The sequence below is a fragment of the Ostrinia nubilalis genome, chromosome Z, assembly GCF_963855985.1.
Source record: "Ostrinia nubilalis chromosome Z, ilOstNubi1.1, whole genome shotgun sequence".
Taxonomy (NCBI): Eukaryota; Metazoa; Arthropoda; class Insecta; order Lepidoptera; family Crambidae; genus Ostrinia; species Ostrinia nubilalis.
This window is the reverse complement of record NC_087119.1, coordinates 13,050,444-13,066,192: the sequence shown is the minus strand read 5'-3', so window position 1 is coordinate 13,066,192 and position 15,749 is coordinate 13,050,444. Positions and strand designations below refer to the sequence as shown.

The window sequence follows — 15,749 nt, the reverse complement described above, 5'->3', positions numbered from 1 at the left end:
ATTTAAGCCCTGCGTTCTCAATTTACCCCACAAACAGTATCCACATTGACGTGACGTGCACTCGCGGTTGGACGCACATGTCAACGTGTCCCAGCGGAATATACATTATTTATCACCCACCTTAGGGTTTGACGTTTTCTTGTACGTCTTAGCATTATTGTCTAGCCATTTTCCAAGACACCTATTTTTAGAGACTACAATATTCCACATTATTGAGTAGGTATCTACTTTATTCGTTTTGCTTAAGAATTGAAATTCTCAAGTAGACAAATTAGGTAGGTACTTGAATCATCATCATCATAGCAAGTGGCTCGTGTAGTAGAGACTAAGTGGTCTTTACTGTAGGAGTACGCTCTTTCTAATTTACAAATGGGTTAAGGACTGTAGCCACTAACTAATCATCTTTTTAAAATAATCTAATTATTACTTAAGTTTTAATAGTTTCGTAAATAGTTAAAAGTGCTAAAGAGCCGATGTAGAGCTCTGTGGTAGGTACGTATACAGGTTGTAATAGTAGTAGTATACGTATACGTATGTAGGAATAGGGAAGCGCCTGGCACACACTCTCATTCGCAGGGAAGCCCGGAGGGTAAGGCTGATACTATAATTACAAGTGTAACCTGAGCGTCTGACTAAGAGCTAAAGTCGCCACAGTAATGCTAAAATGTTTTAATTTTCCGATTCGATCTCCACATTCTGTTAAGACTCTGATCGATTCCTTGTTCGAACTGTCAAAATTTTTACGTCTACTTATATTTAATTAAGCACTTAGCATATATTGAACTGTGACCTAGCATAAACAGGACGAATTGTCACGTTTGTTCTCCCACCAGAAAGGCCGTGCAAATGCCACATCTGCATGTTTGAACGCATTTAATTAGCAAGCGGCAAGCTCCAAGCTTTTGCTTGACGATATAGTATAGCAGTAACCAGCAAACCCGTTAGATTTCCAGTGGGGGGATTTTTCTAAGCTTGGCTGGCTATCACCATGACCACCATCGTACCTAAGTCTGTCGCGATATCGGCATTATTGTGTTCTGGTAGTTGGAAGAAAGTTACTGTTCCTCTGTGGTGGCGGATTCCGGGTGAAGCTCGATTTCACCTTCGCCCTGATCATCAAAGGGAAAGGAAGGTACGGTGGCAGAGCCGTCAATCAAAAGTCTAACTTGGTGTAATATATCCTGCCTGGTAGGTATTTGCAAGATGTTGGAAAAATTGTAGTTGTGAAAAGTCAAAGAATACCTACTACCTCTCTTTCAAGGGACCAGACTTAATCCTTCCATACTTGTTAATAATGAATTTCAATATAGCTGTGTAAACACTAGTAGGGTTTATTTCTTGTTTGCTTAATAAACGAACGGTTCGTTAATATTTTAGAGCAGTCGTGATTCGGCTCTAAGCACATCCATAGGGCTGATTCCTGCGGTAACTTTTGTCTGAGCTAAAACTGAATAAATTAGAAATAGAATTGTCCAACTAGGCCTACCTAAAACTAATTTTAGGTCTGTTGCTTGATGGTTCACCACAGAACTCGATTTAGTCTGAATCGTCCATTCTTATTCTATTCTGAACAGTATTAGAATGTTAATTAACTTAGGTATATCATTATCGGGTTCCAAAAATAATGCACCTATACATCAGTTAGTCTTGGCGGTAGCTTTGCCAATACTTATCTAACATTAACAAAAAAGCATCTGGCCAATCAATTTAAATATCGCGTATTTTTACATTACATTTGGGATTAGAATTAATAACTATCCATTAGGTACTATTAATTATTTATAAACATTTATGACTATGACTATGACTATTTATTCAGTACCTAGGTACCCACGCAATAAATAAAATGAATTAGATCAGGTACTTCGATCTTAACATTAAAGTAGTTCATTTATGAAAACCTTTTATATGTTCGCAAAAATATAGAGCAATTCACGAAAAAGAGCGATTTGCATAACTTTAATACAAGAAACAAAAATAAACTTGCCGTTCCAAGTTTCAGACTGCATAAGATTGGGAATTCATTAAATTATTTAATAAATTACCACAAACTGTTGTAGAACTACTACCATTCATAAATTCAAAGCACATATTAAAGGGCTACTATAAAGTCGATGATTATTTAAAAGATAAAAATGTTTGGGATGCGTAACTGCCTAGCTCGCATAAATATTTATAACTATGTATTTTGAAAACCTGTAAACCTTTGAAAAAGAGGCTGACAATAGTGTCTGAGTTTCTTGCGCTGCTTCTTCTCAGCACTGGCCCATTTATTGTCCTGAAGCAGTGGTAGGGTTAATACTGGGACGTGTAAAAGTGCTTTTTTAAAGCCTACTTACAGAAATAAATGAGTTTTACTGAGTTTTTACTGAGTTTTGCTAGGTTTAAACTGAAGTGACTTATCAAGTTCAAATTAATTCGTAGATCTAATAAGTGTTCATAGACGTCCTTTCCGACGTCCGTTCTTTTCAGCCGAATGACGTCCACTGCTGGACAAGCCCTCTCCCAAGGATTTCCACAATCCCGGCACTTCCCGTGACCTTCACCAGATCGTCGGTCCATCTAGTGAGGGGCCTGCCCACACTACGTCATCCGGCCCATGGTCGCCAATCGAGAACTTTCATAGACATCATTCGTTCGTTTCAGCCAAATGACGTCAACTGCTGGACAAAAGGCATAAAGTGAAATATTTTTAGGTGAGGAATTTTTGGACGTGGTACGTGGATCTACACCGTTACTATACTTACTATAAAATGTTTACTCGATTGAATTACGATTTGACGGAGTTGCATTTTCTACATTCTACATGGTATAATGGACGCCTAAAATTATCAAAATTCCCTATTAAATACTTTATACGATCTGCCCAAAAGGATTAATATTCAGAATATTCTGTAGCACATAACAGCCGTGCTGGAATGTGGTTGGTATTTAGTTTATGAAAATAATTTACCAAAACGCCGGTTTTGAACAATGCAAGCAATCTAGGTTGCCCACGTTTTACCGCAAATATCGAGTCTAGCTAGACAGAGGCGTACACAGAATGTCTTTTTGTGGGTGACGTTAAGGGAAATATTGTTTTTGTACTCGAAGTTGGTTTTTAAGTTCTGAAGCTTGAGACTTGTTTTCGGTTCTGTTTCCAGTTTCCTCACAACTGTAGGAAACTTAAGACCAACCTGTGTCATTTTGGACGAAACTTTGTTAGAACACAGAATAATCAAAACTTAGTTAATTATCTACCAGCTACTTTAAATCGACTTCGTATGTTCTTACGTCACTTCTTCAGTAAATTCAAAATAGGGTACACTTCTTTAGATGAATGTTTAATTGTTTAGCTTTAGACTGATAATACCAATCTATGTATAAATAATAACATGTTAGTCGTATTTTGTACCTTATCCTCATGGTTCCCATGCACATGCTATCTCTGTTTGATATAAAATACATCTATTAAATCAAATAGAGAGTTCTGTCAAATAAATCCCCAAATATTAGTTCGCAAGCGTGTTACCAACTCGTATTGGAACTCACTACAATCACCGTGAAAGCGGCTATTGGTATATATTGTTTCAGACGATTGAACGTAACAATTTAACCGCATTTATTAGCAGACTCGGCTAGCTCGTGGAACGCGATTGAAACGCAACTGACAACCAGACTGCCACAGCGCTTAGCAAAGTTTCCTTTCAATGTTTATGCGTAGAGAGGCTAGCATTTAACCACCGAATGGGATTTAAATTGAGTTAAAGCTTCCGCTCTACTCTGCAGAAGTTGGAAATACCTATGTAAATGGGTTGTGTTTTGCTTCTTTTAGTTTTGCAATTAAATATAAAGTGGCATTTTATGATTGCATATTATTATGATTATAAAAATATATTTTTTAACCAGGACATGAAGAATAATGAAGATTTTTGCTTTCTGGGAGTCTGACATCAAAGTGTTAAGGATCTGACTGCTCTTCATATGCAAACATATTCTATATAAATTTGTTATCTAAACTAATATTATAAAGCTGAAGAGTTTGCTTCTTGGCTTGGGCGCGCTAATCTCAGTAACAAAGTAGCTGCCATTTGAAAAAATCTTTCGGTGTTAGATGGCCCGGTCGAAGAAGGCTTTAAGACTCTACTATATGAACTATATCATCGCGCTAAGACAAGTAACTATTCCACGCGGACGAATCCGCAGGCAGAAGCTAGTTTAAGGAATAAAAAAGTACCTACATTATTTATCTGTGTTCCATTTAAAACAGAATGAATTGAATGCTTTTTATTAACAGTTCTTTTTAATAACATTAATGAACCGAGCACCAGTCTTAACTTAACAATGAAATCAGAACATTTAACAGTCAAGCACTTACTTCGCTACAGAGATATTAATTTAAAAATTCTAGGCATCCCTCGCAGCGCAGTACTTAAGTAATTTGTGATTAATTACTTCCACTGCAAGTTTTTTATTTTAATTAAGGAAACGATCAGGTCGCCCAAACTGTCCTACATCAGATACAGTATGTCTCGTAATTTTTACTTTTTGACAGTTAATACATGCACGAGCCCATTTTGATATATCTCGATTCATATCTGGCCAAAAAATAACATACTGTATCTGATGTAGGACAGTTTGGGCGACCTGATCGTTTCCAGCATTTACACATAGATATAGTAGGGCCTTTACCAATTTCGGCTGACGGTTATAGATTCTGTGTAACGATGATAGACCGATGTACCGGATGGCCCGAAGCATTTCCTGTTCAAAACATTACAGCGGAGACTATCGCTAGAATAGTGTTTGAGGGTTGGATATCTCGTTTTGGATGCCCTTCAAAGCTTACCAGCGACCAGGGTAGACAATTTGAAAGTGATCTTTTTAGACAGTTAATGAAATATTTGGGAATACACAAATTGCGCACGACACCTTATCACCTTCTGCGTGTCAGGCAGATGTGATTTCTTTAAAGGTGTAATTGCGACTAAAATAAAACTGGCGGGCTCAGCCGCCGACACATACAAGGAACAGTATAACTATTGTTTTCTATTGTTGATTGTATTGGGCAATGATGTGGGAACGCAGGACGCTCTCAATACGCTCTGTTCATTCATGGAGTTAATTTATTACTCTGATTAATGTGTACCTACATTAATAATTAATGAGATCTGCTCCCTGGTACAATGGCACATTTTCTATGTGCTACATTTAAATCAAGGAACATCTTGTGTGTGTCATTTCTAAAATGTCTATGTTCCCAATGTAAATTGTGTGTCATAAACCAGATTACAATACCTTTAATTGGATTAAAACAAGGTAAAAGTAGCACTTTTGCAACTAGGTCGAATTTCATAAAAAATGTTAATTAAAAATGCAAAGCAATCACCCGAGGTGTAGCAACTGCGTCGATTTTATAATAATCATTTTGAATTCCAGGAATTAAAAACATACACTCGTTGTCTTGTTCGCTGCGGCACCTTTAATAAAATAATATTTATTTTTTGGTTAAAATGTTTGTAAAAGATAACATGGTGATTCATAAAATTCATTTTGTATTCGACGAATTTAAAAAGCGAATTTCGTGGTTGCGTAAAAAATGCGATATTGTTGCGATATACGAGTTTAACGTGAGTGACGCCGCGGGCTGAAAATTAAATAACGAAGCTATAAAATACTGGCACCTACTTACTTACGTAGACCTACTTTAGAGATGCAAACGGAGAATCTTTCAAGATAGCAACTCTACACAAACAATAGAAATATACTTACTTACCTACAACGAAATTCCCCACTTCCTGAATCTTAGGTCTAATGGAGTAGGCAGGTATTACTTCATTTGAGTTTTTAAGTACCTACCTACCTAGCTACTTTGGTTACAGTAGGTACCTATACTTATTCATGTCATAAGAGAGAGCTTTACCTACTCTTTGTCTAGCAGCTAGCTAAGTAACTACTTACTTGCGTTGTAGCAGGCCTGGCTCACTCCGCGCGGTACATCCGATAATTACCTACAGCGAAGCGCCCCGCCGGCGGGTATTATATCAGTCGAGTGTCACGCTCGCGCCCGTCAGGACGCTGGCGTGCGTTGTAGTATGATTATAATTCTATGATCGAAGTATTATTTAAAAATGGACATAAAGAGAAAGAAATATTGTGCGGCGTTCGGGTGTTTAAATTCGAAAAGAAATCTACCGGATTTATCTTCTTTTTTCGCTTCACAAAGATGCTGAAAGGTATGTTGGCCATATAGGTAATCAATAATTCTTAGGATAGTATAGGAACCTAACCTTATACTACTGCTCAGAATGCGTTCGTTCGTTTCAGCCAAATGACGTCCACTGCTGGACAAAGGTCTCTCCCAAGGTTTTCCATAATGAATGCATACTTACCTACATACGTACTTCAATACAAATAAGTAGATTAATTATTTTTTCACTAGACAGCAACCCTAACAGCGTAAGAAGAGTTCAGAGGCACGCGATAGAAAGAGACAAAACTTGTAGGTGAATAAAATTGTAGGTACGTAGTGCTGTGCGAGCTGAATTCCACTGTATCGCGTCGTAGCAAGACTCGCATTTATTTAAATCGTCTTGCGGAGTAATCCTTCTGTACCTGTACTATTACTTATTCTGTGGTTGTAGTTTCTTGCGAATCTCAGTTCTGTAAGTTCGAAGTAGGTAACTAGGAAACTATTGTAAGTTTAACCTTAAGTTGACAAACGCCGTGTTCTGTCAACTTATGAAGCACTTAAGCAAGCACTTAACTCCTCGGTTTCAGCGCGGTGAGTTAAGCACATCAGCCACTGTGTTAACTACTTATCATCAATAAAATTGGTGATTCTTTGCGATAGAACGAGACAATATGACCAGCAATGGGTAGTTAACACCACAGTAGATATATGAGCTAAAGCAGTACGGAAACTTAGCCCTTTCGGCGAGTTAAATACCTACACTTCGACTGAGTGTTAGGGTTGGCACTCTTAATCTTTATAAAATTAATAAGGTTCTGACTTACTTATTTATTAAAACGTTTATTTAGGTTTTTTTAATTATCAAATACCTAATGGAATAAATTAATTGACTAAGTAGTTAACAAAAAAATAAAACGTTAATTAGGTTCTATAATGATCGAATACATAATCGAATAAATTGATTACGGCCTCTAGGCCGGTAAAAGATATTCTATTCTCATAAATAAAATACCGGATACTTACTTTCACATAGCTATTGCCTCATTTTAAATACATTTCATCACTTAGTAGGTACAAAAGCGCGCGGAGCAAATTACTTTATCAAATAGAACACATAAATTGTTAAAAAGCGTAATTACGTAATTTAAAAAGAACTACATATTACAAAATCAGATGTAAGCACTTTATTTAAAAAGTAATATTTAATCATTTTTACAATTCCGAATTATTACGAAGTTTAAAAAAAGGAAAGTTCTGGTTTTGAAGATGCAGAGTTCAAGCAGCCGTATACTACGCAATACACTCGTGGCATGTTTTTTAAAAATACAGCGGACAGTGCATGCAATAAAATTATTATTAAAAACACAACGCGCGCGACACTCGCGACGGATGGACTGCGAGGTTCGCTTAGAGCTCGTGTAAAGCGTGCGTCTGTGTGCGTGAGTCTGATTTCGAGCGTTTGTATGAAGCTTCCGTACTGTTTGATTTATCTACTGTGTTAACACTGTTGCCGATAGTAGGTACCTACTTATTTAGTATTTGTTTATTACAATCAATAAGTATAGGTACACAGAAACTTTTAATACAGTGTGAGTCACGATAGAGTGCACATATGAAAATATGTGAAACAAGACATATTTTATCGAAGAAAAACATGTCAAAAAATATCTGACATTTATTAATTTTTTTTATAGAATTATTTTTCTTTCAATACTTATTGTAAAAAAAACGTCTAACCCTACACTGCGCGTCACACGACACGCACTTGGCCAATTTTTTAAGTTTATTAATCGGATTTTATAAAATTTATTTTGTATGAAAATTAAATAAATTAAAATGATGATATCAATTTTCTGACTTCACCATACCATTTATATGCCCATGTTAACATGGGCTAGTGTCGGCTCATATACCCATTTACCTAACACCCTGTATAGTTTTTAGCTAAGTACGAGTAGTTTGTAAATTACTTGTTTAAAAAAAAATTGAAAATAAAAGACTTCGCAATTTTTTTGGAAAGACAAATTTTGTGTTTCGGTGGGGGGTTTGGATCTTGCTGGAATACAAGTCTAACAAATATTGCTGCTTTTATGAGTGTAATACGTACTTAAACAATAGTTAAAATTACAGTTAGCATTTTTAAGTGAAAAATTAGAATTGTATACAACAAATTAATCTAAATATTATTTTAATGTTAAGAATTAAATCATTAGTTTGGGCAGGTTTGGGCCGTGGTTTGGGTTTGGGCGTGGTTTGGGCATGGTCGTTTCCTCGGATGTCACTTGAACGACGCTCGCCGTTTTCATGTTTACCGCCAAACTCTAACCGAAGATTTTCAAAGACCAGTATCGCCATCTAGTGGCAGAATATCACTTAACACATTAGGTACCAAAGACAACCGTTGAGGTTTTTAAATTATAAACACAGCCTTGGGCAATCTTCTAAATGCCAACCACAACTGTCTGGAGTGTCTATGGTCCATTGAATCGTATTGACATCGAGGTGTGCAACAATTTTAATTGCATTGATATACTATTTATAGCCTGACCAGGAACATAAAAACCCTGGCATAGAGGCGCGTCAATTGCATTTGATAGTGCAACACTGAGTACAGTCGTACCTGTGTTAAATTAATAGGCTAACTTTATGTATCAAGATTACGGGCTAATTTGATATTTTTATAAATTAACGAAAAAGATTATATTATAGGTAACCTGGTTTAAATAAATTAAATGAAACCATCAATCGAGCTAGTAGGATTTATTTTATTATTCATCAATAATCAATCAGAACTTGAATATTCAACTACAATGTCTGCTCATGAACGCTACAAACTTGATACTTCTTTCCCAATTCCATAAAAGTCAACACTTACAAAGTGACAAAAAACTTTAAAATAGGTACTATAGATGACCCACGCTGAACTGTCCCGCCAAACTCAATGACAGGGGGGCGCTACCATCGTTCAACTATATGGTTTCCAACATGGCAAAAATCTGAACCAGCGATCCGGTATTGACGGTGGCGCCCCACTGTCAATGTCATCGACAGGACAGTCCAGTATTTTGGAACTATAGTTGAAACAAACCACAGCTAATTTTCATAGTGGACTGTACTATACGATAAACATGTCAGTCAATTTGACAACCTTTGTCGGAAACATTATTCAATGAAAATAATGTCCGAACCCTTAGTATTTCTCTTCGACAAATACTTTAACACATTGTGAACCACTTTTCTTTCACGACTATAAAAAGTTTTTAGCAATTTAATTCACAAAATCAATTGCACACATTTAAAATAAAGTTTGTTTACTCTTTGACATCAATAGACAGTTAATTTTTGACATGCAAGATGACATGTCAATGAAGTTTCCAGTTACTGTTGCCATTAAAAGAAATTAGTACCATTAGTTTTCCGCAACATGGCGAGGGTTTTTATGTTCCTGGTCGGGCTATAATTAATTTATTGGCTTATAGCCTGACCAGGAACATAAAAACCCTCGCCATGTTGCGGAAAACTAATGGTACTAATTTCTTTTAATGGCAACAGTAACTGAAAACTTCATTGACATGTCACCTTGCATGTCAGTCTATTGCTGTCAAAGTATAAACAAACTTTATTTTCAATGTGCGCAATTGATTTTGTGAATTAAATTGCTAAAATCTTTTTATAGTCGTGAAAGAAAAGTGGTTCACAATGTGTTAAAGTATTTGTCGAAGAGAAATACTAAGGGTTCGGACAATATTTTCATTGAATAATGTTTTCGACAAAGGTTGTCAAATTGACTGACATGTTTATCGTATAGTACAGTCCACTATGAAAATTAGCTGCGGTTTGTTTCAACTACCTATTTTAAAGTTTTTGGCACTTTCAAGTGTTGAATTTTATGGAATTGGGAAAGAAGTACCGAGTTTGAAGCGTTCATGAGCAGACATTGCAGTTGAATATTCAAGTTCTGAATTTGATTATTGATGAATAATAAAATAAATCCTACTAACTCGATTGATGGTTTCATTTAATTTATTTAAACCAGGTTACCTATAATAATATTTTTTCGTTAATTTATGAAAATATCAAATTAGCCCGTAATCCTGAATCCTGATACATAAAGTTAGCCTATTAATTTAACACAGGTACGACTGTACTCAGTGTTGCACTATCAAATGCAATTGACGCGCCTCTATGCCAGAGCCCCGATTACGGTAACTTTTAACGTCTACAATCCAGACGCGTTTCTGATTCTGCAATACGATTGGTCAAAACAGCTGACGTACGCTGTTGAACGACCAATCGTATCGCAGAATCGAGAAGCGTGTCTGGATTGTTGACGTTAAAAAATACCGTAATCGGGGCTCAGGGTTTTTATGTTCCTGGTCAGGCTATAACTACAATGACTAAACTTTTCGAAAATTATTTAAAAATTTATTCGACTAACATTGTAGGGACAACACTATGTGTCAGGGAATGAAGTTTGCTAATCTGTCTCTGACTGAAGTTCATCGAACCGTCATGTCTGTCTGTTCGTAAAATTTAATTCATCGAGGAAATTATTTAGTTTCTTTCTTCTAAATTAATTAAACTATGTCTTTTTAATAATGAATATAATTGGGTGTTATATTTATAATATTGGAAAAAAAAATCTATGCGTAGAGAGGGCTTTTTCGTTTGATTTAAAAGTAATTAACACATAAATGGGTGCTAAGTGGTCTGAATAAATAAAGAATAATGGAGTGCGGAAAAAAGACTGTGAAAATGATATTAGTCCTATTAAGCTTCGATATAAAGTTTTAAGTGGTGCCCGTGGTTTAGTTAGAACAATGAGGTTCCACAGGAGGTGCGGTGACAGGGTCACGCTCCTCAACGACAATTCGACTGCTATTCGAAATTTTGTAGAATTTAATCACGGCCTGATACTAAGCGCAGAGCCTCTGAAAGATGATCTTATGTTTGAAGTGTGCATTGATAGAAAGGTAAGCACCTGTACACCTAACTTCTGTAGTTTTAACTATGCCCCTTCCTTTGTTTTAAGACTAGCAAGCAATACAGTTTTTCTTATGATTAAAGTATTTTCTTAAAATGCATGTACATTTTAAATGACATAGTAATCACATTTAATACAATTCGAATACCCATACAAGTTAGTTATAATATTTCACATAATCTTGTCAGTTCAGGTTCTTATAGGCCCAAAGTAAAAGCATCCCAAATACATAGAAAAATTAATAAAAACACAGTATTGCAACTACTATAATATAGGCTTTGTTATTTTAAACAAAGCACAAATGCTTTTAAGTACAAGGTTTATTTGCAAAGCAAACTTTATTAAAATATGAATAAGATATGCACAGAATCTCCTTATTCATATTGTTTACTTATGGTTTTTGGGGCATATAGAGCTTGTCTTACAATTACATTGCAGAGTATGCTTTATTTACCTCATTAATTTTGGTTTATAAACAAATACCTGGTAAAGGTTGAGCTGGTTACAAGAAAAATATAATTATGTGGGTATTATTATAAAATATCATCTTGGGTCTCCTTCCTTTCTAATGTTACGTAAAAAAAATCAATTATACAATCAATAGAATATCTGAGTCGGAAGTTTAAAATGTCTAATAAGAATAAAAAAAATTTGTTAGGTGAATGTTTGGAATGGGTCACTCGAAATTGGTGTTACAACGTTGGATCCGGAGTATATGGAACTTCCAGCCACAGCCACTAAGCTTCGAAATACTGCTTGGGTATTTACACTATTACTTATTTTAATAACATTTCATTATAATTTATAGATTTAGTTTTGGGTTTGGACTTTTTAGTTATTTAAAACCATCTTATTTTATAGAAATTATAGTAGTGTGCTTTAATTTAGATATTTGTTTGCTCTAATTAACTGTTAAATGCCGAGGGTCACTTAGCAATGTTAAACCCCATTGTGTGCGACCCATGTGGCATTAAGGTGTTAATTTTCTAGATTATGTCTGGGAGTTCTATAGTTAAAGATGGTGTAACTGTAGTCAACTCCTATGGACCAGAACTTGACACTCTCCGAGAAGGAGATTGTTTGGGTGTTATGCGCTCCAGTAAAGTAAGTAGATTTTTATTTATTATCCTTCATAATTTACCTTCATCAATCTTTCTTTAGTGTTAATGGTCTTTTATTGAAAATATGGAAACAATCATGAAAAATCTGAAGCATGCATAATGTTAGATAAACATAGAAAATTCCAAAACCATCTGATTTTAGATTTTTTTATTAAAGTTTAACATTAGCACTGTTTTTAGTACAATTTTATTAAGACAAGACCTTCAGAATGTTCAATACTTGCAAATGTTAACACATTACTATTACTATTTTTTTAAAATTACTTTAAAGATATTAATTTCCTTCAACAGGCTGAGTTAATGTTTTATATCAATGGGAGATGCCTAGGCATAGCAGCAACGGAATTGCCTCCTAAAGTGTTTGCCGTAATAGATCTTTACGGACAATGTGTGCAAGTTTCTATTACTAATTCCAATGGTATGAGACCTATAATGGAGAGCAGCTTAGATCAGGTACATTACCATTATTTTATTTGTGTTTTGGTTTGGGTTGGGTTAGTGGAAGGAAATACCTGGATAGCCACCAGGCATCATAGGACCGGCCGTGTTGTGGCACCCGGGGCGACCCCCCCACCCCATAAGTCCCTAAGTGGGGCCAGGGCACCCCAGAGTCTGGTGCCCCCCAGGATTTTTGGTACCGTTTCGAAGACGACATATGTTAGTGTTAGTACGAAGTCATGAGCTATGATTACTTATCGCACCCCACCACCCCCTACTTACGCCGCCCACAGAATGCAGTAATTACAACGCATTCCACTTTGAGCTTATCTTTTAATTATCAATTTCACTTTGAAGATGCCTAGAAAATATGTCTCATTTCAGATTGAAGAGGACCCAAACAATGACGATACTTTGACGTCGAGTGAGTTGGAAGGGGCAGTCGGGCCTGCAGAACCAGTCCCAAAGGATTTACCGTCACTCCCGCATGTTTACATTCCAATGGTTTCTGATGGAGCTTCTGCTCTAGGTAAGTCTTAGGGCCTCTTTCACTATCTCCGAGTAAAGTTCCAATTAGTTACATTCTTCCTAATTACCACTACTTAGCAAGTAAAATAAGAAGTATTTAGCGTTATTCAGAGATGGTGAAATTCGATAAATTGCTACTTGTGACTAAGCAGCGAATACTCCACTTGTTCTCGTAGATGGTGAACGAGGCCCTTAGTATATTGTATTGTAAAGTAAAACTGAGTTACATACATATATTGTGTACAGGGCACATACACAATTTAATTGAAACTGGCAGCTGTTTTAAATTTTAATCTACCTAGGTCAGACGTAATCAAACTTGAAGGTTGTTGATTCACCACTTTATATGCCCCGATCAGGCAACTAGCCAACCAACGCAGGAACCTCAGAAATTATTTGCGACGCGAAGTTGCTTGTTCGTTGTCCACCACGTCATCGAAGTTGATGACCTCACTGCATTGACGGCATTATCTGAAAAGCAACAAGTTTTTGATTATTAACAAAATTTTTATGTGATTTCGTTTTTGCAGCGACTCAAGAACGATTACGATTTCATCCGAGGTGTGGCATACTAGTCAAGCTGTCCAGTAATAATAAGTAAGTGTGAAATATGTATAAAGTAAAAAACTTATTTCTTCTAGTAATTTTGTACATTACCGTTGAGATAATAATTGATGTATAGCCCGACCAGGAACATAAAAACCCTCGCCATGTTGCGGAAAACAAATGGTACTAATTTCTTTTAATGGCAACAGTATAGATGACCCAAGCTGAACTGTCCCACCAAACTCAATGACAGGGGGGCGCTACCATCGTTCAACTATATGGTTTCCAACATGGCAAAAATCGGAACCAGCGATCCGGTATTGGCGGTGGCGCCCCACTGTCAATGTCATGCATAGGACAGTTCAGTATTTTGGAACTATAACTGAAAACTTCATTGACATGTCACCTTGCATGTCAGTCTATTGCTGTCAAAGTGTAAACAAACTTTATTTTAAATGTGCGCAATTGATTTTGTGAATTAAATTGCTTAAATCTTTTTATAGTCGTGAAAGAAAAGTGGTTCACAATGTGTTAAAGTATTTGTCGAAGAGAAATACTAAGGGTTCGGACAATATTTTCATTGAATGAGTATTTCTCAAAAAAAATGTACGTATTGAAACGGTAGTAACGAAATAGTAAGGCCATAAGGCTTGTTATACATTGGCGAAATATTGTGAATGCTCTTCATTTATTCAATTCGAAATATTTGTAAGTATGCACCCAAATACGGGGTAATATTAAGGGGTTAGAAATAAAATAAGGGAGTAATCATTCATACTATTTTAATAAAATTATTTTTGTTCCATCATGTTTATCCATTTTGAGTCGTTCTCTGTAAGCTTTTTGCCTTTCGGCATTGGTTTTTGGCGGCATTCCTAAAAAAACAAAAGAAGTAATCACATAAAAACGTAATCTAAATGATTTGATAATTTTTTGCTGGTGGCACTTCTGTAAAGCAGATAGTATCCAATCCTTTTGTTATTAACGCTCTATATTTTTTGAAATAAATTAAGTAGTGAATATTACTATGCTTAGTCAGGTAATAACAGTATACACTCAGCATTATGTTGTACTTTTTCGTAACGTAACGAAATTCGTAAAAAACGTAACGAAATATTAGACAAAATGAGATCAGAAACAAGTATTTTTTTGATAAAATTTGTTACAGCAAATATAAAAGCTTACTAAATGTTCGTACCACACGTATTACAAAAAATGGTTAAATGAAGACTTACCGTTCTATATAAAATCGCTGATTTTACTGCCTGTTACGAAAAAGTAATCCCACAAAACACACACGTTTTCACTAATTTTCGCGATAGATGTTATGGCGGAGACGTCAGGCCAACAGCCATTCAGAGTGCAGCTATTGTTGTCCGTGTAAAATAAATACGGAATTGTTCAGAAACCATGGGAAAGTAGAAATAAATCGTAACTAAAGAGTAAATAACGAAATAGTAAATGAGAGCAACTCATTTTGTTTTTTTGCTTTAAATTGCCAATTCATTATGACACCCCATAGAAAATCAATTTGATACAGAAACTGCGATTACTGTAGAACGATAATACAAAGAAATTTACAATAATTTAGTTACGTATCGCATTTTATGAAACAAAAATACATGAAAAAGCTAGGGTGGCAAACAGGTTTTTGTATGAAAGGTAAAAAAGGACTATTTTTAAAATATCTAAATATTTGGTAATAAGTAGGATTATAGCTATAATTCTTCGTTATCTTAAAGATTAATATTCATCCTTCAAAATTGTGTCTGTGTTTTTTTTGTGTGATGATTTATAAATATAAAACTTTTGAACTGTTTCAAAGCACACTTTTTTTTTTCAAAATGTACATTTTTTTTGAGAAATACTCGAATAATGTTTCCGACAAAGGTTGTCAAATTGACTGACATGTTTATCGTATAGTACAGTCCACTATGAAAATTAGATGTGGTTTGTTTCA

At 35.5% G+C, this 15,749-nt stretch overlaps 1 protein-coding gene across 1 annotated transcript in view; it reads left to right on the top strand.

The window, feature by feature from the left end:
- The first annotated feature begins 10,675 nt into the window (after window positions 1-10,675).
- LOC135087090 (neuralized-like protein 4) overlaps window positions 10,676-15,749 on the top strand; it is a 29,922-nt gene continuing 24,848 nt past the window's right edge. The window contains exons 1-6 of the mRNA XM_063981932.1: window positions 10,676-11,145; window positions 11,815-11,916; window positions 12,147-12,260; window positions 12,569-12,730; window positions 13,100-13,244; window positions 13,774-13,840. Of these exons, the coding sequence (XP_063838002.1) occupies window positions 10,993-11,145; window positions 11,815-11,916; window positions 12,147-12,260; window positions 12,569-12,730; window positions 13,100-13,244; window positions 13,774-13,840 (743 nt within the window). The 5' untranslated portion in view covers window positions 10,676-10,992. The remainder of the gene's footprint in view (window positions 11,146-11,814; window positions 11,917-12,146; window positions 12,261-12,568; window positions 12,731-13,099; window positions 13,245-13,773; window positions 13,841-15,749) is intronic.